The sequence below is a fragment of the Oncorhynchus tshawytscha genome, unplaced genomic scaffold (assembly GCF_018296145.1).
Source record: "Oncorhynchus tshawytscha isolate Ot180627B unplaced genomic scaffold, Otsh_v2.0 Un_scaffold_1341_pilon_pilon, whole genome shotgun sequence".
NCBI classification, from domain to species: Eukaryota; Metazoa; Chordata; class Actinopteri; order Salmoniformes; family Salmonidae; genus Oncorhynchus; species Oncorhynchus tshawytscha.
The window spans coordinates 1095482-1122975 of record NW_024609828.1 but is presented as its reverse complement, the minus strand read 5'-3'; the positions used below and the strand labels follow the sequence as shown (position 1 = coordinate 1122975).

The 27494-nt window shown below is 44.5% G+C and overlaps 1 protein-coding gene across 1 annotated transcript in view; it reads left to right on the top strand.

Moving 5' to 3' along the window:
• LOC112239288 (serine/threonine-protein kinase/endoribonuclease IRE1-like) overlaps positions 1 to 27494 on the top strand; it is a 43888-nt gene that overhangs the window by 9565 nt on the left and 6829 nt on the right. The window contains 21 exon segments of the mRNA XM_042319225.1: positions 339 to 411; positions 1263 to 1335; positions 2847 to 2969; positions 5180 to 5281; positions 7497 to 7758; positions 9015 to 9093; positions 10483 to 10642; positions 10917 to 11032; positions 11130 to 11168; positions 11171 to 11332; positions 11728 to 11971; positions 12175 to 12265; positions 12573 to 12762; positions 12990 to 13089; positions 13295 to 13494; positions 13723 to 13870; positions 16155 to 16282; positions 16426 to 16549; positions 17290 to 17357; positions 17447 to 21930; positions 22106 to 22154. Coding sequence (XP_042175159.1) covers positions 339 to 411; positions 1263 to 1335; positions 2847 to 2969; positions 5180 to 5281; positions 7497 to 7758; positions 9015 to 9093; positions 10483 to 10642; positions 10917 to 11032; positions 11130 to 11168; positions 11171 to 11332; positions 11728 to 11971; positions 12175 to 12265; positions 12573 to 12762; positions 12990 to 13089; positions 13295 to 13494; positions 13723 to 13870; positions 16155 to 16282; positions 16426 to 16549; positions 17290 to 17357; positions 17447 to 18067 — 3103 coding nt within the window. The 3' untranslated portion in view covers positions 18068 to 21930; positions 22106 to 22154.

The following is a 27494-nucleotide window of genomic DNA, read 5'->3' as shown; positions in this document are numbered from 1 at the left end:
ATCCTGAAGACTGTGTGTTTGTCAGTTTTTGTGTGCGTGTGCGAGTCTCAGTTTGGGTGTCATAGTGTATTGAGTGCAACAGGAAATTTAACACAATGTGCTGAGCATGCATAACTGTTTTTTTTGTCCTGTTCTGCTTGAGCAATAAGACTACTCTATTCAAAATACAACTGTGTTCATTGATGACTGATCTGACAATGTGTAAGCCCTATCCAACAATCAAATCCAACTTTATTTAGGCCTATAGTGCACAGGTGTCACAGCACACTTCACCTTGAATTATGTATGATCTGTCGGAGTGTTAACATTCTCTACCCCATCTCTCTCTCTCGCCGTAGGCCAGCTTTTCTGCCTGACCCTAATGATGGCAGCCTGTACTCTCTAGGAGGGAAGAACAACGAGGGACTGACAGTAAGAGGAACCACTGAACCCCCTTATTAGACTAACAGGGTCACCCCTCACGAGAGGAACCACTGAACCCCCTTATTAGACTAACAGGGTCACCCCTCACTAGAGAGGAACCACTGAACCCCCTTATTAGACTAACAGGGTCACCCCTCACTAGAGAGGAACCACTGAACCCCCTTATTAGACTAACAGGGTCACCCTCACTAGAGAGGAACCACTGAACCCCCTTATTAGACTAACAGGGTCACCCCTCACTAGAGAGGAACCACTGAACCCCCTTATTAGACTAACAGGGTCACTCCTCACTAGAGAGGAACCACTGAACCCCCTTATTAGACTAACAGGGTCACTCCTCACTAGAGAGGAACCACTGAACCCCCTTATTAGACTAACAGGGTCACTCCTCACTAGAGAGGAACCACTGAACCCCCTTATTAGACTAACAGGGTCACTCCTCACTAGAGAGGAACCACTGAACCCCCTTATTAGACTAACAGGGTCACTCCTCACTAGAGAGGAACCACTGAACCCCCTTATTAGACTAACAGGGTCACTCACTAGAGAGGAACTGACAGTTTCCTCTTTCTTTAGAAGGCCTCTGCATATCTTCCAACCACAGGTGATAAGCAAGTCACGCAAAACATGTAGTGCACGTGTGTGTGTGTGTGTGTGTGTGTGCACGCACATCATATTTCTGTTTGGCGTGGTTGTAGTAGCAGAGTCTGTGTGAGATTGTGAGTGAGTATGTGGTTTGTGATGAAATGGCATTGCTCAACATTGACCCCTTGATATTGATACACTCACAGTAAACATGCTTATGAGTGGGCCAATGGACATTTCCCTGTTTTCCACAGAAACTGCCTTTCACCATACCTGAGCTGGTCCAGGCGTCACCCTGCCGCAGCTCTGACGGGATCATCTACATGGGTAACTCTTCCAGCTCTCAGACCTAGAGTATATGACGTCACACACACACTGACATGACATGTAGACATTTAGAACAGACCAGGAACAGTTTGGACTATGTTGTTATGGTTATCTACTCTACCAAGCGGGACTACTGTTTAATTTCCCGATCAGGCTGACCTCTAATGAATGAATATAATCTTGTTAGAACTAAAAGACGTTATACTACATTTCCATTCCTTTCACCTCACGGTCATCATAACTCCTGCTCCTTTGAATATACTGCGGCACGAAGGCGTGACCGTAATCTATCTACCGTGCCATTGTTCAGCGGAGAAAATGGATGTCATGTTTCTTAGTCCTGTAGAAGTTTTCACACCCATTCACTGAAGCCACTGTGAGCACAAAGGGAGAATTTTCTGTGTTAATTGTCAAACCTGTTGGCCAATGGCAATTTTCACCTTACATTGTGCTAGACAGACAACCGTAATCTTCAGTCTAAAGCCGTCCTGCAAAGTCAGTTTGAGGAGCAGCTCAGCCAACAACATCTTACTCACGGGTGGGGCCACCAGCACTGCAGATGGGACACTGTTTCGTAATCCATCAGGCGTTGTTATTACAGTCCAGCCAGAATAACGATTAGTGTCACTCCCTTCACCAACACAATAGGGAGACAGTGCACTACCAGGGCATGGGGTGTTTTTAATAAGACTATAGGTAGGTTAACACCCATTACCCCCTGGGAGAATGCTGGGTGCTTGTCTAGCCCACCTTTACTTAACTGAGGTTGCCTGCCCTTTGTCCCTCCCATTCACTCAAAGTATAATAAGCATAATAAACAACTCAGATTGAATGTGGTTCAACTGCATGTATGGCTCTGCTTTCAGACCAGAGACAAGTAGGTTTTTACAATGTTATTAGGCTGACTGCTCTGTGTTTCCTAGGGCTGGGCGATGTGGCCTAAAAAGAACCATGCATAATAAGGATTCACTTCTTGTAGCAGGCATTATAGAGCATTAACACGGGTCTCATACACATTCTCTCAATTACAAGCCCACGTGTTAGTGAGTATCCAGCTAATATTTATATTTCAAGTTTAGCTAACTTGGATCTATTTGGTAGTTGACTAGATAGAACAGTTGAACTGTTATGAACACACCCTTCTGTCCGTATCCAGCTGTTTGAACAGCATGCTAGCCAGATATTGAAATCAAGTGGCCTACCTAGAATGAGAATGAGTTGCCAATTCCGTATATATTTGTGTTTTTATACTTATTGCATATTTATTAAAACAGACTAGACCGCTTGAATAATAGGCTTTGGCTAAAATGCTCCTAGTGGTACGCAATTCCACGTGCGACTGAAACTGAGCATGAAAAGGAGACGAGACCAAAAAGACACGAGAAGTGGACATAAACTCCCATACAAACAAATGAATTCAATATATATCACCCAGCCCTATTGTGTCCATGTGTTTGTGTCCTCATGATGTCCTTATGTCTGTTTTTGTATCACTTTGTGTGTATGCGCAGGTAAGAAGCAGGACCTGTGGTACGTGGTGGACCTGTTGACAGGGGAGAAGCAGCAGACCCTCACTTCCTCCTTTGCTGAGATGCTGTGTCCCTCCTCCTCCCTGCTCTACCTGGGACGCACCGGTAGGCACCTGTAGCCCAGCCTACACCTGGCTGGCTTGGGGTCTAAACATCTCTATGGGATATTCATTATTCACTTCTCCCCCTTAACCCACTGGGCCTCCCGGGTGGCGCAGTAGTTAAGGGCGCTGTACTGCAGCGCCAGCTGTGCCAGGCTCTGTTGCAGGCTCTGGGTTCGCGCCCAGGCTCTGTCGCAACCGGGAGGTCCGTGGGGCGACACACACCCGGGCCCAGCGTCGCCCGGGTTAGGGAGGGCTTGGTCGGTAAGGATGTCCTTGTCTCATTGCGCACCAGGGACTCCTGTGGCGGGCCGGGCACAGTGCGCGCTAACCAAGGTTGCCAGGTGCACGGTGTTTTCTCCGACACATTGGTGCAGCTGGCTTCCGGATTGGATGCGCGCTGTGTTAAGAAGCAGTGCGGCTTGGTTGGGTTGTGTATCGGAGGACTCATGACTTTCAACCTTCGTCTCTCCCGAGCCTGTACGGGAGTTGTAGCAATGAGACAAGATAGTAGCTACTAAAACAATTGGATACCATGAAAAAGGGGTAAAATAAAAAAGCCACTGGACAATCCCTATGAGGTTCAGTTAGGCCCAGGCTCATAGAGATGTGTTCTGTCTATTCGATTCTATGGATAGACCCGTTTGCCCCCAACCCCTGTCCCCTCTACATCCCTGGCTTCAACTGGTCAGCCCTACCTATCCTTTCCCCACAGTCCCCACAGTCCCAAATCTACTTACTTAATCTCCATAGGTATCTTATCTCCAGTCTGTTTCTGACCGTTTGAGCAGACACGTGCACATTTGTGGCCTGCTGGAGGTCATTTTGCAGGGCTCTGGCAGTGCTCCTCCTTGCACAAAGGCGGAGGTAGCGGTCCTGCTGCTGGGTTGTTGCCCTCCTCCACGTCTCCTGATATACTAGCCTGTCTCCTGTCTCCTGGTAGCGCCTCCATGCTCTGGACACTACGCTATCCCAGCTAATTTGTTTGTACTGTCTAAAGGCATCAGCATGCTGTTCAGCTGGCAGCTAGCCGAAGTCAGCTAGGCGAACCGTACTTGTGTGCTCACATACTCCCTTAAAAGACATTCGCTTGAAAAACTAGAAAAAAGCAGCTGTTGTACTATTTGTCCATTTGAGACGGCGTAGTCAGTGTACACTTCCTCAAAATAGTCCGAATTAATCTAACTCAAGGAATCTGTCATTCATTTTTACGTTTTTTTGTCGAGGAGGTCTTTGTTGCCCAATTTTGAATCTAACTAAGATGTTTGGTGCATTATTTCTCAATGAAACAATGTGTATGAAAATGAGTCGTCGCTCGTCGAATGACAACAGACTTTATTGAAGAATCCTTCGGCTACCGACTTCGTCTTGCGTCCAGACAGAAATGTGTGTGCCCAAACACTCAAAAACCCTCACTGAAGTCCAAAACAAATGAAAACGTCACAAAATGTAATAATATATGCACAAACTCTTCTGAACTGTTTCAGCTGGGGAGCATGCGGACGCCTCAACCCTCTCTGCTAATGGCACTTATGTAAAGTCTGGCATCAACGCAAAGCCTCTTTTCAATTCAATTTCAATTTAAGGGGCTTTATTGGCATGGGAAACATATGTTTACCTTGCCAAAGCAAGTGAAATTTCTCTCCCTCTGACATTTTAACCAGGATCTTGTTGTACTGGGTTTAATTTTCCACATCCTCATTCACATCCCCTTTACAGACATGGGATCAGCTCTCCTCCCCCAATCCGAACCTTAACCATTAGAGGGGAAAATGTGAATCTGATCAGCGATTAGGGGCAACTTTACTGCCTTGGAAATGCTACTCTACTTCCATGCCCATTTGTACTCCCAGTTATTACTGCGGTGATCTGTCATACCCTGTGTCCTATGGCATCCGCTTAATTTTGATGTCACTTTAGATGACTTGTGTGTGGCTTGTTGTAGATATTTATGGTGGTTGTAAAGGTCAGGCTGCCAGGGCAGCAGTCCAAGAAGTATAAATGCTTTGAGACATGGAGACGTGGGATACCTCTGTCAGGGGAACATGAACATGAGTGTTGTCACCATAGCTGTATAGTTGTAATGAGCGCTCTCACCATTTCTTCCCAAAGCACAATATCACCATGGGTTGAGTCCTGCTTGAGTTTAGTTTCACTACTCTGGCATATCCTACATGTTCTAGGCTACAGTATATGATGTTGTCCCTTCCCCAGAGTACACTATCACCATGTACGACACCAAGAGTAGAGAGCTCCGCTGGAATGCCACCTACTTCGACTACGCCTCCACGCTGCCTGACGACGACACCAGATACAGTAAGACATGCTTTTATATCTCTCGATAGCGACAGTGAAGGTAGGCTATGTATGTGAGAGACTGAGTTGTTTGAGACCTGCTGTCTGGTAGGGCTGTGATGATGCCAGTATCACAATATATTTTCCATGGCAAAAATGAAAACAGGAAGCAGATGTAACTCTTTGGTCCTATAAAAACCTGCTGGATGTAACATATTGTGTGCTATAGCTTGGAAAATAAATACGTGTGAATCTGGATGACAACATAATGTTTGTTTCCAACATCAGGGCTGTTTTCCTAAAGAAGTAAAATCCGCTTCCTGTTTTTGTTTCCTTGCCATGATACTAACGAGTATTGTGTTACTGATATCGTCCTGCTCTCTGGTTGAAAGCATATCTCAGGGCGTAGATCCAGGGAGATGATTTTCTACTGTCATTATCCTCACAACATATTACTATTGAACATCATCCAATATCAAAGGAAACTAATATTAAATACACTGCTCAAAAAAATAAAGGGAACACTAAAATAACACATCCTAGATCTGAATGAATGAAATATTCTTATTAAATACTTTTTTCTTTACATAGTTGAATGTACTGACAACAATCACACAAATTATCAATGGAAATCAAATTTATCAACCCATGGAGGTCTGGATTTGGAGTCACACTCAAAATTAAAGTGGAAAACCACACTACAGGCTGATCCAACTTTGATGTAATGTCCTTAAAACAAGTCAAAATGAGGCTCCGTAGTGTGTGTGTGGCCTCCACGTGCCTGTATGACCTCCCTACAATGCCTGGGCATGCTCCTGATGAGGTGGAGGATGGTCTCCTGGGGGATCTCCTCCCAGACCTGGACTAAAGCATCCGCCAACTCCTGGACAGTCTGTGGTGCAATGTGGCAATGGTGGATGGAGCGAGAGATGATGTCCCAGATGTGCTCAATTGGATTCGGGTCTGGGGAACGGACGGGCCAGTCCATAGCATCAATGCCTTCCTCTTGCAGGAACTGCTGACACACTCCAGCCACATAAGGTCTAGCATTGTCTTGCATTAGGAGGAACCCAGGGCCAACCGCACCAGCATATGGTCTCACAAGGGGTCTGAGGATCTCATCTCGGTACCTAATGGCAGTCAGGCTACCTCTGGCGAGCACATGGAGGGCTGTGCGGCCCCCCCAAAGAAATGCCACCCCTCACCATGACTGACCCACCGCCAAACCGGTGATGCTGGAGGATGTTGCAGGCGGCAGAACGTTCTCCACGGCGTCTCCAGACTCTGTCACGTCTGTCATGTGCTCAGTGTGAACCTGCTTTCATCTGTGAAGAGCACAGGGCGCCAGTGGCGAATTTGCCAATCTTGGTGTTCTCTGGCAAATGCCAAACGTCCTGCACGGTGTTGGGCTGTAAGCACAACCCCCATCTGTGGACGTCGGGCCCTCATACCACCCTCATGGAGTCTGTTTCTGACCGTTTGAGCAGACACATGCACATTTGTGGCCTGCTGGAGGTCATTTTGCAGGGTTCTGGCAGTGCTCCTCCTTGCACAAAGGCGGAGGTAGCGGTCCTGCTGCTGGGTTGTTGCCCTCCTCCACGTCTCCTGATGTACTAGCCTGTCTCCTGGTAGCGCCTCCATGCTCTGGACACTACGCTGACAGACAGCAAACCTTCTTGCCACAGCTCACATTGATGTGCCATCCTGGATGAGCTGCACTACCTGAGCCACTTGTGTGGGTTGTAGACTCCATCTCATGCTACCACTAGAGTGGAAGCACTGCCAGCATTCAAAAGTGACCAAAACATCAGCCAGGAAGCATAGGAACTGATTAGTGGTCTGTGGTCACGACCTGCAGAACCACTCCTTTATTGGGGGTGTCTTGCTAATTGCCTATAATTTCCACCTGTTGTCTATTCCATTTGCACAACAGCATGTGAAATTTATTGTCAATCAGTGTTGCTTCCTAAGTGGGCAGTTTGATTTCACAGAAGTGTGATTGACTTGGAGTTACATTGTGTTGTTTAAGTGTTCCCTTTATTTTTTTGAGCAGTGTATGATTCTCCTCTCTCTCTCCTCATGTTTCTCTCCCTCTCCTCACATCTCCATCTCTTTCCCTCTCTACCTCTTTCTATATGTGTATTGTCCACCTCACGTCATCTTTCACATAGTTGCAATGATGCAATACGTACACCCAGTTTACGTAACCCCCCCTCCTCTCCCCCTCCCCTTACAGAGATGGCCCACTTTGTCTCCAATGGTGACGGGCTGGTGGTGACAGTGGACAGTGAGTCGGGTGACGTCCAGTGGATCCAGAATTACAACTCCCCCGTGGTGGCCATGTACATATGGCAGCGCGAGGGCCTGCGCAAGGTGCCTCTCACCAACGTCGCTGTGGAAACGCTGCGCTACCTCACCTTCATGTCAGGCGAGGTGGGCCGCATCACACAGTGGAAGTATCCCTTCCCCAAGGAGAAGAAGCCCAAAAACAAGCTCATGTAAGTAGACTGTGTGATCGACAGTGGCTTCCCTTTAGTTACTCAGCTATGGAGGCACAACCCTGACTTAAGAAATGACTTTGTAGGTGTCTTATGCTTTCATAGAAAAACACAGACAATTGGATGAAACTTTTTCATTGTCACTTGTGTCCATTTTACCCTCATGTCATTGTTTTTCTATAGTAAATACCCCCAGGGGTGGGTATTTTAAAGTGTAGAGCGGACTACTGTTTGAGCTTGAACTTTCATGCAAATCTTCCCGTAGCCATGGGCATTGAATGTGCATACACATATATTCTGCAATGTAGAAAATAGCAACAAATAAAGAAAACCCCTTGAATGAGCAGGTGTTTCCAAACTTTTGACTGGTACTGTATATATTTGCATATCTGGGTTGAGGATTCTGTCCTGATGGGTTAGGAATAGAAGCCCCGCCCTTTTCTATAAACAACATTGATTGGTTTCTACCAGTTCCAGTCTATGCTCAGCAAGACTCCAAGCAGAGCCTCTCCCCTTTAGCATTTGCCACAGCATTTCTGCCAAGACCATTCTCCTTTGACTTCTGTTGAATTAGTTTCACGCTTATTTAGCCACTTCCTTCTCTCTTATGATTAATTAAATAATTTACTCCGAATCTCTGTTTTCCTTCAAGGCATTTATTTTGTTAACAGGGGCCCCTTTGAAAATGCTTTAACTGAACTCTTGAAGTCTCACAAGTAATTTATGATGGGTTGAGTAAGTTGATTTTGCAAGCAGCACGTGTTACGGTTCATCTCCCCATCCTGAGAACAGGGGTTGGCCCCATCTCGTGTTAGAGCTTTGATATGCATTCCAGGGCTCTGAATCATTGATGGGGTGTATTGAATATCTCTTTATATCTATGTTTGATGATTGCATGAGCCAGTGGTGGTGTAGTCAGGACTTGTAGAGGTGTTTCATTTGTTCATAAAGTGATGCATATCTAACCAACACAGGTGGACTCTTTCAGTCATGGTTTCACAATACAGTTCTGTACTTCTATTTACACCAGCTTTCAGAAGAAAGGAGAAATAAGAGTTTCAGTGGGTGATCTTGTAGTGTGTGTGTGAAATTGTCTGTTTGTAACCAATAGTGCAGTTTTCTGACTCAAGTCAAAGCAGTCTACAGTATAATAGAGAATCTCCCTATTCTAAATGTCCTGGTTGAGGTAGACTATTAGGCTTCTCTTCCTTGTTTAAAGCTAACATTAAGACTATCCTGTTCTGTTGTCTTCAAAGGGCCACACTCTACGTAGGCAAGTACTCCACCAGCCTGTACGCATCGCCCTCCCTGGTGCATGATGGGGTCACGGTCGTGGTGAGTGGCACTAGGCTCTTCTGTGTTAGAACAAAATGTGACATTCCATCTAGAACATCATCAAACAACTGGAAGCTTCTGGGAGCTGATCTCTTAGCCCAAGATCAAAGATGTGAGTTAAAAGTCACAGGGACCTGCACTAGTGTTGGTTTGATTGTTTACCTGACCACAACCCAGGTCACAATCCCCTCAGGCCTGGGTCCCTGCAGCACAGAGGAACATGAGATAGTAATAAGGGGTCTTGCTGATTCTATCTATTTACAATAAGATGTTGAGATTAATTTGACGTAATCCGTTTGATATTGACATCCCACTTATTTCAGTTTCCTTCTAAGTAGTAAAGGATGTATTAGTTTCTGTCAACATTTAACAACATTAAACTACATGTGGACACCCCTTCAAATGAGTGGATTCAGCTTTTTGAGTGCTGAAGCATGTAGCGCATAAAAATCACTTGCCCTCGGTTGCAACACTCTCTACCGAGTTCCACACTGCCTCTGGAAACGACATCAGCAGAAGAACTGTTCGTCAGGAGCTCCATGAAATAGGCACACAAGCCTAAGGTCACCATGTGCAATGCCAAGCGTCGCTGGAGTGGTGTAAATCTCGCCGCCGTTGGACTCTGGAGCAGTGGAAACCCGTTCTCTGGAGAGATGAATCACGCTTCACCATCAGGCAGTACAACAAATGAATCTGGATTTGGTGGATGCCAGGAGAACACTACCTGCCCGACTGCATAGTGCCAACTGTAAAATTTGGTGAAGGAGGAATAATGGTCTAGGGCTGTTTTTCAAGGTTCGAGCTAGGCCCCTTAGTTCCAGTGAAGGGAAATCTTAACGGTACAGCATACAATGACATTCTAGACGATTCTGTGCTTACAAATTTGTGGCAACAGTTTGGGGGAAGGCCCTTTCCTGTTTCAGCATGACAATGACCCTGTGCACAAAGTGAGGTCCATTCAGAAATGATTTGTTGATCAGTGTGGAATAATTTAACTGGGCTGCACAAAGCCCTGACCTCAAACCCATCGAACACCTTTAGGATGAATTGGAACGCAGACTGCGAGCATCAGTGCCTAATCGTCCAGCATCAGTGCAAAATGCTCTTTTGGCTAAATGGAAACAAGTCCCTGCAGCAATGTTCCGACACCTAGTGGAAAGCCTTCCTAGAAGAGTGGAGGCCGTTATAGCAGCAAAGAGGGGACCAACTCTATATTAATGCCCATGATTTTGGAATGAGATGTTCGATGAGCAGGTGTCTACATATTTTTGGCCAGGTAGTGTATATTAACATTGAACTACTTAGTACTTGAAAAGGATGTCAATCACTAGGTGACTTCCCTAGTTAAAAAAAGGTTCCATAATCTAGTAGTTTGTGTGTCTCCTGTAGCCCCGCGGCAGCACCTTCCCCATGCTGGAGGGTCCTAACAGCCAGGAGTTAACAATGGAGGAGGAGTGTGTGATCACCCCCAGGACCAGCGTCAAATTCAACTCTGCCCTGAGGGAACGCAACCGCATCAACTTCATGAGGAACCACCTGCTCCTCATAGGTAGAGAACACTCCTCTTGTGCATTTCCCCCCTCCCCAGTGTCTACCTTGTGTTATTATAGTGCCCTCTGCTGGATGCTCAGTTAGTTCTCAAATGTGGAGCACAAGCATTGTCCAAGTCCATACACTTCAATGCAGTTGTGGCTGTAGAAGGATGGAAGTTGGTTTTCAGTGATGTCAGCATGATAATGATTTAAGAATATGTTATAGATGTTATTACACACACTGTAATATCATCATGATGCTGATGCTGGTTGGATGCGTTTCTCTCCCAGGTCATCATGAGACGCCTCCTGATGCCCATAACAAGATCCTGGAGAAGTTCCCTGACAGTATCCCACGCCAGCAGGGCAATGTCATCCCCCCCACCACAGAGAAGACCCTAGAGGAGGTGTGTGTTTCAGTCCTTCAGCATGCCAACTAACCTCTCCTCTTTGATTTGATTTTGTTGGGGTATAAAAAACATATTCTCCCTCGTCCTCCCCTAGAAGGTGAATGAGAGTGACATGGGAGAAGGCCCCACTGTGGGCCCCAGCCCCCGGCGGTCACCTCCATCCAGGAGCAGCCGGGGCGAACCTCACAGGTGAGGGTGGAGGCCCCTGTGGACTCTATGCTTAAAGACATGGCCACCATCATTTTCAGCACCTTCCTCCTGGCTGGCTGGGTAGCCTTCATCATCATCTACCCCAAGGTGAGGGAGCACTGACACCTAGTGGTGATCTGGTGTATGGCTGTTACTACCTGGCTGTACAGATTGTCAGTCAACAAGCTGAACCTGAGTGATGAAAATGTATGAAGTAAAGCCACAGTTTAGTTCCAGAATGATGGTAGCCTCTGTGTTAAATGTAGGAAGCCACATTTTAGTTCCAGTATGATGGTAGGCTCTGTGTTAAATGTAGGAAGTAAGGCCACAGTTTAGTTCCAGTATGATGGTAGGCTCTGTGTTAAATGTAGGAAGTAAGGCCACAGTTGTGTTGAAATGCTGAGTCATGGATATAACACAAACCTGACTTGAACACTATAGCTCACTTATACATGTACTTCTGGTTTACACACACCTTCTATTCTCCATCTCTCCTCTCCCAGAGTGTTCACAAACAGCAGCAGCTGCAGCATGAACAGTTCCAGAGGCAGTTGGATGAGCGGCTGGATCTCCTGAGGAGACAGCCGTTCTCTCCCCCAGGGACCGACCTGCCCCTGCTGACCCCGGACGCTGACTCAGACCACAGCAGTCCCAACGGCACCCCCAACATCACCCCCCGTGCATCCAACCACTCCAACCTGTCTGTGCCCGAGCTGGGCAGCTCCGCCAACGAGCACGAGGACGGCGGTATGGAGGACACAAGTGAATACACACATTGATAAAGACAACACACATTGATGCGCACACAATTACTCACACATACTCACTCACACACTTACAGTAGGTCTAGCACTGCTCTGTTCATCTTGATGCCTGGTAATTGTTTTGAAAAGGAGAGAAGATACTCTTCTGATTCCAATATCTGATGTGCTTTTTTTATGGTTCATCAGATGAGGACTCCAACATGGTCAGAGTTGGAAAGATAACGTTCCGACCCAAAAATGTTTTGGGGCACGGTGCAGAGGGAACCATCGTGTATAAGTAAGTCTCACCCCAGGCTAATGTATCTACATTTTGTAACAAAGTGAAATGAAAGTCAAGTGCCTTTTTGAGACTGCTCAGTTAGTTGTTCAATCATCTCTACTCGTCACATAGACTCTCGAGAGTCTTTGGCCGCATCCCCATTATTTCTGTACAAGTGGGAAGAGAATTGGGACACAACCTTTTTGTTTTTCAGTTACTTTGATAAATGTTCAGTTTTACAAACATACAGACAAGAAGTCAACCTTTCTTTGTAAAGTGTCTGTTTAGGAATGTTCTACTAACCTTCCCTTGCTCTGTCCACCAGGGGTCAGTTTGACAACCGTGCCGTGGCAGTCAAGAGGATCCTCCCAGAATGCTTCAGCTTTGCTGACCGTGAGGTGGACCTGCTGCGCGAGTCGGACGAGCACCCCAACGTCATCCGTTACTTCTGCACAGAGAGGGACCGCCAGTTCCAGTACATCGCCATAGAGCTGTGTGCCGCCTCACTGCAAGAGGTACTGCAGCCTCACTGACCACCAAACCAAGGGGTCTGCAACACCCGGCCCACGAGCCAAATGTATCTGGCCCTCCAAAGTTGTCTTAAGCCCTACAACACCCTCTCTCTTCCTGACCTTTCAGCTTACGCTCTCATTCATGTATTAATTAATTCATCCTCTTAAACTTGCTTCTTGTTACTTTTACTCACTCACTGGATGCGGACTCTTTGTGTTTCCTCTTTCAGTATGTGGAGAGACAGGATTTTGATCGGCATGGACTGGAGCCTGTGATGCTGCTGCAGCAGACCATGTCAGGACTGGCACACCTGCACTCCCTCAATATAGGTAATAATCACAAGATGTGCACCTCCACTAGGTTTTAATATAGGTTTTCATGAAGAACAAAAAGGTTCTTACCGTACAGTAATATTTTCAATAAGATTCACAAGACTACTGCAGCTGGACTAGGTACAGTAAACATCTAAGATCTCCTAGGTTACAGGTTATTCTTCCAGTCTGATCTGATCTTCTCCACTCTTCCCGTCCCCAGTGCACAGAGACCTGAAGCCCCACAACATCCTGGTGTCCATGCCCAACGCCCACGGTCGGGCGCGGGCCATGATCTCCGACTTTGGCCTGTGTAAGAAGCTGGCGGTGGGCCGACACAGCTTCAGCAGGAGGTCCGGGGTGCCCGGCACTGAGGGGTGGATCGCCCCAGAGGTCCTCAGTGAGGACTGCAAGGACAACCCTGTGAGTGGTCCCTCTCGCTACTGGACACAAGACTGGTCCTGATTTTACAGATAGCTGCTGTCATGAAACAAAAGCCTGTGTGACTGTCGCTGTCTGATACTAATTTAAATTGATGTGAATGCAGTTCACTGTTACATACTTATCTTGCCTTTATCAAAGACATTGATTGCTAACCATCAACAGAACGCCATTATTGAACTCCTAACCTCTCTCTCTCTTCCTCTGTAGACGTGCACGGTGGACATCTTCTCTGCAGGCTGTGTGTTCTACTATGTGGTGTCCTGGGGATGTCATCCCTTTGGCAAGTCTCTGCAGAGGCAAGCCAACATACTGCTGGGAGCCTACAGCCTGGACCAGCTACAGCCCCACAAACATGGTGAGGACATCACTTCCTGTTCTCAGACCCACAGGAAGGCGGTGAGGGGAAGTTGGTGTAGGATTGGTTTGATTTAAACCAGGATGTTGACTGTCTAAGAAACAGTTGTTTCTTGTTGGTAAGCATCAGTTCAGCCTTTGAAAGTACAAAGAGAGCAATAAGTTTACATTGGACAGTTTTGGTAAAGGCAGTATTAGAGTTATTATAGACAGACGGGGTCCTGATGTTATTGCAATTTTGTTTAATGCAAACCCAAACATTGACAATCAGTTGTTTCACATCAGAGACCGCTGTTGTGGAAAATTTTATCCAAAGATTAGGCAGAGACTAATTTATAATAGTGAATCTTTAATGCAGACGAGAAGCTGCTAGGTAGATCCCTCACTGATCGCAGTTAGGGAAGGAGCTCTAAGAGTAAATGACTACATGTCCCTTTTACAGTGGAAGCTAATAATACAATCATATTGTTACAAGTTATTTTATACAAGCAACTGTTCCTTGTTTTAGGGTGCAGACATAACAGGAGTTATGAAATGCATAACATCACAGTCCAACACAGAATAATAACATAACTCTTGAGAAGTGACAATAGCTCACCCAAATTCTGCCACAACACCGCCCCATAGTGACAGAGTGTTTGGTCTGGTCTTTCCCAGTGTGGGTACTTTCATATGATGTGGTGTGTCCAGTGTGGGTACTTTCATATGACGTGGTGTGTCCAGTTGTCCACTTTCATATGACGTGGTGTGTCCAGTGTGGGTACTTTCATATGATGTGGTGTGTCCAGTTGTCCACTTTCATATGACGTGGTGTGTCCAGTGTGGGTACTTTCATATGACGTGGTGTGTCCAGTTGTCCACTTTCATATGACGTGGTGTGTCCAGTTGTCCACTTTCATATGATGTGGTGTGTCCAGTGTGGGTACTTTCATATGACGTGGTGTGTCCAGTTGTCCACTTTCATATGACGTGGTGTGTCCAGTGTGGGTACTTTCATATGACGTGGTGTGTCCAGTGTGGGTACTTTCATATGACGTGGTGTGTCCAGTTGCCCACTTTCATATGATGTGGTGTGTCCAGTGTGGGTACTTTCATATGACGTGGTGTGCCCAGTGTGGGTACTTTCATATGACGTGGTGTGTCCAGTGTGGGTACTTTCATATGACGTGGTGTGTCCAGTGTGGGTACTTTCATATGACGTGGTGTGTCCAGTGTGGGTACTTTCATATGACGTGGTGTGTCCAGTGTGGGTACTTTCATATGACGTGGTGTGTCCAGTGTGGGTACTTTCATATGACGTGGTGTGTCCAGTTGTCCACTTTCATATGATGTGGTGTGTCCAGTGTGGGTACTTTCATATGATGTGGTGTGCCCAGTGTGGGTACTTTCATATGATGTGGTGCGCCCAGTGTGGGTACTTTCATATGACGTGGTGTGCCCAGTGTGGGTACTTTCATATGACGTGGTGTGTCCAGTGTGGGTACTTTCATATGACGTGGTGTGTCCAGTTGTCCACTTTCATATGACGTGGTGTGCCCAGTGTGGGTACTTTCATATGACGTGGTGTGTCCAGTTGCCCACTTTCATATGATGTGGTGCCCCAGTGTGGGTACTTTCATGATGTGGTGGTGTGTCCAGTGTGGGTACTTTCATATGACGTGGTGTGCCCAGTGTGGGTACTTTCATATGACGTGGTGTGTGTCCAGTTGTCCACTTTCATATGACGTGGTGGTGTGTCCAGTTGTCCACTTTCATATGACGTGGTGGTGTGTCCAGTTGTCCACTTTCATATGACGTGGTGGTGTGTCCAGTTGTCCACTTTCATATGACGTGGTGGTGGTGTGTCCAGTTGTCCACTTTCATATGACGTGGTGGTGGTGTGTCCAGTTGTCCACTTTCATATGACGTGGTGGTGGTGTGTCCAGTTGTCCACTTTCATATGACGTGGTGGTGGTGTGTCCAGTTGTCCACTTTCATATGACGTGGTGGTGGTGTGTCCAGTTGTCCACTTTCATATGACGTGGTGGTGGTGTGTCCAGTTGTCCACTTTCATATGACGTGGTGGTGGTGTGTCCAGTTGTCCACTTTCATATGACGTGGTGGTGGTGTGTCCAGTGTGGGTACTTTCATATGATGTGGTGTGTCCAGTTGTCCACTTTCATATGATGTGGTGTGTCCAGTGTGGGTACTTTCATCACCATGTTTTTGAATGAACAAAGTGCCTTGGCCTTGAACCTGCCCATGGTTACTCTGTCTGTGTGTGTGTTTGGTCTTATCTTTCCCAGAGGACATCGTGGCCACAGACCTGATAGAACAGATGCTGAGCATGGAGCCCCAGAGGAGGCCTTCTGCTGAGAGCGTGCTCAAACACCCCTTCTTCTGGAGCCTGGAGAAACAACTGATGTTCTTCCAGGTCACAATCAAATCCAATGCTTTTCTAATTAAACTGTTCCACATAAATCAGTATAGAGATGCAACTGTGAACGGAACATTTTCCAATAACGACATTTTCTTTTTTTAAATAAAAACCCATATTTCATCTTGTTTCCCCTGTAGGACTTGAGTGACAGGATAGAGAAGGAGCCGCTGGACGGACCAATCGTAAGGCAGTTGGAGCGAGGGGGGCGGGCCGTGGTGAAGCTGGACTGGAGGGAGCACATCACAGTGCCTCTACAGACCGGTAAGAGACTGGCCTGAGATCAGTTGTAGCAACAACCACATACCAGTCTTACAAGACTTTGTCCATGTCATGAGTGTAGACTGGTAAAGAGACTGGTCCGAGTTCAGTTTTAACCCTACTACTATTCTAGTGCCTTTAATAAATTAAAGGGTATATATTTCATTAAGAAATGATGACCTACTACAGTTTTATACTGAACCTGATTAATAGTTGCCCAGTTAGGGTTAATGTTTCTCAATTGCAGAAGAGATGTGAGTGTAGTCATTGATATAAAATACAGTGACTGTGGATGTGGTTTGCATTTCCTGTCAATCCAGACTGCAGCATTTAGCTGAGCTCTTCTCAACCTGAAAGGCTGCTTTGCTTCCTGTTGAGTGTTCATCTGAATAGGGTTGTTTCATAGGGTTGTTCTAATCTTAATATGCCACTGTATGTGAAAGAAATGGTAAGGGAAGGTTTGCTGTGACTATTGCATTCATTAGTTTTTAATTTGCATGTCAGTCATTTGTCTATTTAGCTTCTTGTTATGTTTTAGTTTTCATGCCTTGTGGAGAACTAGTCGGCTGAAGATTTCCTGACAGGTAGACTATATTTATAGGATATCTAACTTTAGACCAGGACATTGTGAGGTATTTCAATCTTGCTGTATTATGAGACTTTTAGGATAAATTATACATTTTAGGATAAATTATTAGAATGTACTGTGTGGATTACTCATTGCATGTATTTTCTCTTGGCAGACCTACGCAAATTCCGGTCGTATAAAGGAGGGTCTGTCAGAGATCTTCTCCGTGCCATGAGAAACAAGGTATGGGTGTCTTTCCAGCTAAATTATGCGTGTTTACCTGATTTAGATGTCCGTGTATATGAATCCTTCTTCTTTTATCCCTCCTTTAGAAGCACCATTACAGGGAGTTACCAGCAGAGGTCCAGGAGACTCTGGGCTCCATCCCTGATGACTTTGTCTCCTACTTCACCTCCCGCTTCCCCCACCTGCTGCACCACACCTACCTGGCCATGCGCACCTGTGCCCACGAGAGGTCATTCCTTCCCTACTACTCCAGCTCAGAGCAGCTCTCCTGGATACGGACTCCCTACACACACCCCGAGACCACCCCTCCGCTGCAGACACACACGTCGCAGCCAGAGGAACCCACACCGTCAAACACAGTACCCTCACAGCCTGTGATGGGGTCGAGCACAATTCCATCCACAGCACCCATACAGTCAGTGACCGTATCAGACTCCACACCCATACAGTCACTGTCAATCACAACAACCCCCCCACAGTCAGTGCCAACCACATTACCAGCAGAGCCAGTATCATCCACATCATTACCAGTCCAACCAGTACTGCCTACATCATCCTCATCCACACTGCCAGACCTGCCTCCACAGACAGTGTTGCCCTCAGAACCCCCCACACAGTCAGAAACCCCCGTTACAGATCCCATCCCACCTGAGCCACACATACTGCCAGTGCCACATCCAGCCACACCGGACACGGAGCCTGCCTGAGAGCCGATGAGGGGTGGTAGATGAGTGCTGCACAGAGGAGCATTGCCTTAAGAGTGGACACATACGGGTGCTTTGTTGCTCTGTCCTGTGCTGGTGAGGACCAGGCCTGCAGTGCCTGGGAGCTGCCGACAGGGGGAGCAGCAGCCCAAACCAAGTGCCTTTCCTGCTCGACTGAGACAAAATGGCTCCGAATGGAATCGTCCCAATGTCCCTCAAAGCATCAAGAAGCCAGGGCTGAAATGAGCTAGTGGGGGCCGTAATGTGTAGTACAGAGAGGATCTGTTTTATTTGCAATGGAGTCCCTCCTAATGTCAAGTATTCAAGTATTGTTGGGCACAAAATACTTGGCAAAGCAAGGGAGGAATTCTTCTGTTGATGTTGTTGAAAGACAAGTTGACAATGGTAGTTTTACTGTGGAATCTTATTTCTCTTAATGAGCCTATTCACTGTAAAGAGGTGTATATTATTGTATAGGTGATGACTTGATAATGACTATCGTTGAAAATCATGGGATGTGGCCATTGTGCCTTTTTAAATAACACTGTGTTATGTGTGTGAGCTCTGTGAGGGTAGATGTGTCTGGAATAGTTTTGCTTGCTGCTGCAGATGCTGCTTTTCTCTCTTGAATCAGTACTATTTCAGTGCCTGTCTTCCTGTGCAGGCGAAGGCAGATAGTCCAAAGGGTGTTTGAACTAAACACTGGTAAAAGCATAATGTGTTTATCTTTTCTACTTTTATCTCTGATAGCTTTGTGCTGTACATAAGGCAATATGTGATCTGATTTGTGTTTTTATTGCAGGACATCACCCAAAGTCTTGTTTGCTTGACCTCTGACACACGAGGCCTTTACTAAAATTGGTTCAGCTACAAGTCATGACAGGATGATTACAGAAAACATTCACTTCACATTCTGGTTTTTGCTGTCTGAGGAATGGTGTTTTCTCTCATCCTAGCTTTGATGAATGATGATCCAATGCAACATGTTTTATTCAATCATATTGTCTGTATAATGAATGGCAGTTAAATAGGTCTTCATTTATTACATGAATTAACTGTTATAGTTTGTTAATATTTTATTTTTTAAGTGGAATACATTTACTTCAGGTTTATTTTGTACTGTTCATTGTACATCAAAAACCCCAAGAATGTACAGTATTTTGTCTAATGCAAGCTGTTTAAAATGAAGTGAAGAGGGTTTTGTGCACAAGTGAACAGTAAATATTTTGCAGTCTCGCCTGACGATGCCTTTTAGTGTTAAGATTTCATTTCTAACATGCCATCCTGAATGCAAGAATAGTTTGTTTTATGATATTCCATTTTCAGTTTTGCAATTGTCTCCTTTTGCCAACATGTCTGCCATTATTGGAGTGAAAATGCCAAATTAAATCAGCATTAATATCTGTTACTGTGTTAGTTTGCAGATATTTTGAGCTTGTGGAACTAATGCTGCATTCATAACCAAGTGGGAAGGTGGTATTTACCATATACCGCCTGGGAAAAATCCACTTGAACGCACCTACAACTTCTAATTACTAGTGGGAAACTCACCGATCATCCCTGATCTCGGCTTCTCCCACATGCTGACCTCTGACAACACCTACGAAGGAAGAGACTTCACCAACAGCAGTTTCGGCAGTTAAATGTAGCACAACATTTTATAAAAAGCAATCTATTAATGTTTTTTAACTTGAATTTGTTAACAACCATGAAACCTGTACTTTTAGTTGGTGAATTATGATTTGGTGTAACAATGTATGCAAACCCTTTTCTATGCAACAGCCTCCTATGTGTGTTTACCTGATTTAGATGTCTGTGTATATGAATCCTTCTTCTTTTGTCCCTCCATAGAAGCACCATTACAGGGAGTTACCAGCTGAGGTCCAGGAGACTCTGGACTCCATCGCTGATGAAGGAAACCCACACCGTCAAACACAGTACCCTCACAGCCTGTGATGGTGTCGAGCACAATTCCATCCACAGACCCCATACAGTCAGTGACCGTATCAGACTCTACACCCATACAGTCACTGTCAATCACAACAACACAACCATATTGGCAGTATCATCCACATCCTTAACAGCCAAACCAGTACTGCCTACATCACCCTCATCCACACTGCCAGACCTGCCCCCACGGACAGTTGCCCACCCAGCCCTCAGAACCCTCCACACCCTCAGAAATCCCCCCTACAAATCCTGTCCCACCTGAACCACCAGTGCCACACAGGACACAGAGCCTGCCTGAAAGCCAGGTGATGGGTACAGCACGGAGGAGCGTTGCCTTGGGGGTTTAGGCTGGGTTTCTGTATAGCACTCTGTGACACCTGCAGATGTAAAAAGGGCGTTTTATAAATACATTTGATTGATTGCCTTACGAGTGGACACATACTGGGGCCCTGTGGCTCTTTCCTGTGCGGGTGAGGACCAGGCCTGCATTGCCTGGGACCTGCCGACGGGGCAGCAGCAGCCCAAACCAAGTGCCTTTCCTACTCTACTGAGACAAAATGGCATCAAGAAGCCAGGGTGGAAATGAACTAGTGTGGGCAGAGAGAACCTGTTTTATTTGCAATGGAGTCCCGCCTTATGTCAAGAATTGTTGGGTACAAAATACTTGGCAATACAAGGGAGGAATTCTTCTGTTTATGTTGGAAGATTTAAGTCAACAATGGTAGTTTAACTGTACAACGTTCCCTCAGTGAGCCTTTTCACTGTAAAAAGGTGTATATTGTATATGTGAGTACTTGATAATGACTTGATCAATGATAATCATATGTGGCCATTGTGCCTTTTTAAATAACACTGTGTTATGTGTGTGAGCTCTGTGAGGGTAGATGTGTCTGGAATAGTTTTGCTTGCTGCTGCAGATGCTGCTTGTCTCTCTTGAATCAGTACTATTTCAGTGCCTGTCTTCCTGTGCAGTCAAGGAGAGATATTCCAAAGGGCGTTTGAACTGAACACTGGTAAAAGCATGTGTTTCTTTTCTACTTTTATCTTATCTCTGTTAGCGTTGTGCTGTACATCGGGCACAAATAAAATAAATGTTTTATTGCAGGGTGTCAGCCAAAGTTGTGTTTGTTTGATCTCTTGACACACTAGGCATAACCAAAACGTGTTCAGCTACAAGTCATGATAGGATGATTACAATGTATTCCCTTTACATTCTGGGTTATGGGCTTGAGTTTCTTTGTCCATTCTTTGATGGAGGAATTATATTTATTTTCTCTCATCTCATATTCCTTAACGAGAATTCAATGCAACATGTTTTATTCAATCATATCCATTGTCAGTGAATAACATATTAATAGGTATTTAATGTATTACATTTAACTGTAATAGTCTAATATTTTATAAGCTGTTTTTATGTACCGGTACTGTCCATACTACACAGTTTCACAATTTTCTAATTTTGCATTGCCAAAGAATATGCAGCTGTTTTAAGTGAAAAAGCCAAATCCGCGTTATATTTGTGCCTTTTGAACTTTACATTTTTGTCAGTTATTCTTGGGACTAAGCAAACATAATACATTCATTATTGCCTGTTATGTAACGGACTTCCACTGCAAGCCTGAGCGGGTCCATGCCAAGTTGCCAGTGTCTTAACTCTCCTTTTCTCCTAAACGAAACTTACGGATAAAAACAAGCCCCCTCATGACGTCGTTCCTCTGATCTGAGGTAGTTCGTGTCCATGTTTTTAGGGAGTGACTGAGCGTTCTAGCATTCGACACAGCTATCTAGTACAGCAGCAGAAATCTACCAGTTGAAAAGAGTCGTCTTCTATCACACCGAATATTCTAACGCATGAAAGACGTGCGGCGAATTAAGAGCTAAACTTATTTCTGTTGGCAATGGAACAATTTAAAGAGGTGAGAACTATATAAATTATAGGCTGCGCTTGTCGAGAGTGCTCTCCAACAAAGGAAAGACACATTCTTAGCCCTTTATTTCTGTTTGGTGTAAAGTTTATCTGCTGCAGGGGGAAAAACTATATTGAAGTCTTATCTCTGCAATCTAAAACTGGAGTATATATATTTTTTCCAGAGAGGACAACATCCCCGCCAACGTCTGGTTCATCTTCGCCCGCTCATTGGTAAACCCAATATTTGTTTTTCTTGGAGACTACAGATTAAACTGAATTTTTTATTAAACGATGTATGTAGCTACTTAAGAGTTTCTTGAACATTTAAAAATACTAACTGTAGCCAACGTTAATAGGCTTGAGCCATTTTATTTGAAACCGTGCATTGGCCTGCATTCCCTTGTGATTTTATAATCAACTAAACATTTTAGCAGCTTCGTTGTCTTGAAATAGGTTATATTTCAAATATTCGTTTCAATGTCTAGCTATGGGCATGTCCACAATCTTTCAAAGTAACCAATCACACGTCATCTGTTGGAGACACAGGTGAAGTGGTGAATGAGGTGAGCTTCTCCTCCAAAGAGTACCACAAAATGAATCATAATACCCATATAACCAAGTGGTCAAACAGGGAAATGGTTCAAACCATTCATTTTTCCCATAGGGGATTTTAGACTCTTATGTGTAAATTTAACGTAACGTAACGTTTAACGTAACGTTTTGATAACTGTAAATCTCTCTCGGACAAGGTGACTTATTAATATATTCGCTGTTATATATAAAAATAAATAATAATTAGCTGCTAATGAGGCTATCCGATGGAACGAAAAAAACTAACTATCTACTATCTGGACGAGATGGGTACAAATCTCTGGATTAACTATCTAATGTTAGCAAAATGTAGTAATGCATAAATTGGCCACATTTAAAAAATACTATTTTGGTCATGTTTTAAAATAAAACAATACCTGTTAGCAATGGTGTCAGCAAGAGAGACATGCATGTATTTGTAGTCTTACATGATGTCATTAATTATAATTTTTGAATCTGAGAGTAAATAGAGCTGAATTTATTGATTTAAAAGTCACCTTGCCTGAGAAAGATTTACATGAATATCAAAACCTCACACCAGGGAAAGCCTACACAAAACATGGCCCTTGTTTTAAGTGTTTCTAAAATGGGAAAAACTAATGGTGGAAAAATCATTTAAACAATTTCCCTGTTTGACCGCTAGGTTTTATGGGTATTATGACACATCCACTGTGGGGATCTATAAAGGGAGCCACTCGCCTGCAAACAGAGGATTGTTCAGTTTGCTTGAACATTTGCTACGTTATTAAACGGTTTGTACTGAAGGACACGTTTTCCCTAAACGTTCTTGAATGTTCTTGAACAGACTGAGGTACGTTTGCTCCGGTTTGTTGGGTGTAGCGAGGCAAAAAAAGAAACATCCCTCACTGTCAACTGCGTTTATTTTCAGCAAATTTAACATGTGTAAATATTTGTATTATCATAACAAGATTCAACAACTGAGACATAAACTGAACAAGTTCCACAGACATGTGACTAACAGAAATGGAATAATGTGTCCCTGAACAAAGGGGGGTCAAAATCAAAAGTAACAGTCAGTATCTGGTGTGGCCACCAGCTGCATTAAGTACTGCAGTTCATCTCCTTATGGACTCCACCAGATTTGCCAGTTCTTGCTGTGAGATGTTACCCCACTCTTCCAACAAGGCGTGATGTCTGGTGAGGACCTACCTTACAACAGGCCTACAAGCCCTCAGTCCAGCCTCTCTCAGCCTATTGCAGACAGTCTGAGCACTGATGGAGGGATTGTGCATTCCTGGTGTAACTCGGGCAGTTGTTGCCATCCTGTACCTGTCCCGCAGGTGTGATGTTCGGATGTGCCGATCCTGTGCAGGTGTTGTTACACATGGTCTGCCACTGCGAGGATGATCAGCTGTCCATCCTGTCTCCCTGTAGCGCCGTTTTAGGCATCTCACAGTACGGACTAGAGGTCGACCGATTAATTGGAATGGCCAATTAATTAGGGCCAATTTCAAGTTTTCATAACAACCGGAAATCTGTATTTTTGGGTGCCGATTTTGACGATTAAAAAAAGTACATTTTTTATTTTTATACCTTTTTATTTAACTAGGCAAGTCAGTTAAGAACACATTCTTATTTTCAATGCCGGCCTAGGAACAGTGGGTTAACCGCCTCTCGTTGCACTCCACAAGGAGACTGCCTGTTACGCGAATGCGGTAGAAGCCAAGGTAAGTTGCTAGCTAGCATTAAACTTATCTTATAAAAAACAATCAATCAATCATAATCACTAGTTGTAACTACACATGGTTGATGATATTACTAGTTTATCTATAGTGTCCTGCGTTGCATATAACCGATGCAACGCTGGGGGATGATTTAACAAAAGCGCATTTTGCGAAAAAAGCACAATCGTTGAACGACTGTACCTAACCATAAACACCAATGCCTTTCTTAAAATCAATACACAGAAGTATATATTTTTTCACCTGCATATTTAGCTAAAAGAAATCCAGGTTAGCAGGCAATATTAACCAGGTGAAATTGTGTCACTTCTCTTGCGTTCATTGCACGCAGAGTCCAGGTATATGCAACAGTTTGGGCTGCCTGGCTCATTGCGAACTAATTTGCCAGAATTTTATGACATAACATTGAAGGTTATGCAATGTAACAAGAATATTTAGACTTAGGGATTCCACCCGTTAGATAAAATACAGAACGGTTCTGTATTTCACTGAAATAAAACGTTTTGTTTTCTAAATGATAGTTTCCGAATTCGACCATATTAATGACCAAAGGCTTGTATTTCTGTGTGTTATGTTATAATTAAGTCTATGATTTGATAGAGCAGTCTGACTGAGCGATGGTAGGCAGCAGCAGGCTCATAAGCATTCATTCAAACAGCACTTTAGTGCGTTTTACCAGCAGCTCTTCGCAAGCACAGTGCTGTTTATGACTTCAAGCCTATCAGCCTATTGGCTGGTGTAACCGATGTGAAATGGCTAGCTTGTTAGCGGGGTGCGCGCTAATAGCATTTCAAACGTCACTCGCTCTGAGACTTGGAGTAGTTGTTCCCCTTGCTCTGCAAGGGCCGCGGCTTTTTTGGAGTGATGGGTAACCATGCTTCGAGTGTGGCTGTTGTCGATGTGTTCCTGGTTCGAGCCCAGGTAGGACGAGGAGAGGGACGGAAGCTATACGGTTACACTGGCAATACTATAGTGTCTATAAGAACATCCAATAGTCAAAGGTATATGAAATACAAATGGTATAGAGAGAAATAGTCCTATAAATACTATATTAACTACAACCTAAAACCTCTTACCTTGGAATATTGAAGTCTCATGTTAAAAGGAACCACCAACTTTCTTATGTTCTGAGCAAGGAACTCAAACGTTAGCTTTTTTACATGGCACATATTGCACTTTTACTTCTCCAACACTTTGTTTTTGCATTATTTAAACCAAATTGAACAAGTTTCATTATTTATTTTAGGCTAAATGTATTTTTATTCATGTATATTAAATTAAAATAAGTGTTCATTCAGTATTGTTGTAATTGTCATTATTACAAATAAATAAATAAACATTTAATTTAATCGGTATCGGCTTTTTTTGGTCCTCCAATAATCGGTATCGGCGTTGAAAAATCATAGTCGGTTGACCTCTAGTACGGACATCGCAATTTATTGCCCCGGCCACATCTGCAGTCATCATGCCTCCTTGCAGCATGCCTAAGGCACGTTCACGCAGATGAGCAGAGACCCTGGGCATCTTTCTTTTGATGTTTTTCAGAGTCAGTAGAAAGGCCTCTTGTCTCCTGTTTTCATAACTGTGACCTTAATTGCCTACCGTCTGTAAGCTGTTAGTGTCTTAACGACCGTTCCACAGGTGCATGTTCATTAATTGTTTATGGTTAATTGAAAAGTATGGGAAATGGTGTTTAACCCCTTTATAATGAAGATCTGTGAAGTTATTTGGATTTTTATGAATTATCTTTGAAAGACGGGGTCCTGAAAAAGGGACGTTTCTTTTTTTGGTGAGTTTATTTTACGGGCAGTGGCAATGCTGAAATTGTTCCACAACCCAACCACTCCCCATTTTTAACTGGTCATTCAGTAAAGCGCCGTTTCCATTCAATTGAACATTCCAGATCGTAAAAACGTACTGAACACATCCCTGGTCATTCTTGCTTCTCTTCCTTGTAGATGTGACTGCATCCATTAAACCTCTCCTCAGCATGACTAGATTTCTAGCTTCCTACTGAGCCATTCTCTCGTTTGGTTAAAACCTACGTTTACTCGTTTGTGAATAACCCACACTCTGACCAGCAATATGCTGGTTACCTTAGCCATAAGGCAGTTGCTAGCTATATAATGCATTACTAGCTTCATGGCTGTGGCATTCACACTGTGCTAGCCCTAACTAGCATTACCTGTGAGGCTTCTAACTAGCAAGCTAGCCACACTAGCAGTCCTACCTGCACATAGTGGCATACACCTGGCTAGATAACTTGGAGTTCCCTACCTGCTCAGGTAGTATTGCTATCAGGCCTGTGAAGGCTAATTCACAACCATGCTGAAAAACCAACTAGCTACTGGCCAGCTTGCTTCTCTCGTTTAGTACACCTCACGATGCTATGGTGATATGAGACTCAAGACCGGAGAAACAACAATATTCACGCAGTTGTCTTTGGCTAAGGTGGTACTAGCTAGCCAAGCTATTACCCAAATAGGTGAACCCTAGCTAGCTAACATGGCTAAAGGCCCTCTCACCAAGTACATAAAATAAATAATATGAGCACGTCTTGTTTAATGACACCATTCACACCAATTTGCAAATATCGTCCTACTGCAACCCGCCAGTTATTTATTCGGAACAGGTTAGATATTGTTGTCTGGGACACTGCCACTGACAGGTCTGTGGGTTCCTTGTGTGAATGAATTTCTCTTTGTCTAGATTTTTTATGTTTGCAATGTATCTATTTAGCAATGCATGTGTTTCTATTTTGAAATGGTTGTCAATTTCATCTTCATGTAGCATATCATCGCTGTCTCTAGTCTATTTTCCGCCCTCTAGGAAACTATGGCGCGCCGTGCATGACTTGTGAGGAGGAGAATCTGAATGCGATTTGCCTCTGTCTTCTAGAATACCCAGAATGCCCAGAGTGCAGGAGCCCCTTCTACACTCTCACTGTAAAGTGGCTGGTTTGCGAGAAGTGGTGTGACCAAAAAAGTTAATTGTTTAGATCCATTTAGCAGCTTTCTCGGCCTGTCATCTAGGCTTTGACAACTAGAGTAGAGTAACACCCGCAGTTGTGTTTCATGAAGGAAGCATGTCGCTTATGTCTAATCCCCAAGCCGGCAGGTAGCCTAGTGCTTAGAGCTTTGCTTGATCGAAACCCCGAGCAGACAATTTAAGAATCTGCCGTTCTGCCCCTGAGCAAGGCATCTCTCTGATTCAGAGGGATTAAATGCAGAAGACACATTTCAGTGGAATGCATTCAGTTGTACAACTGACTAGGTAT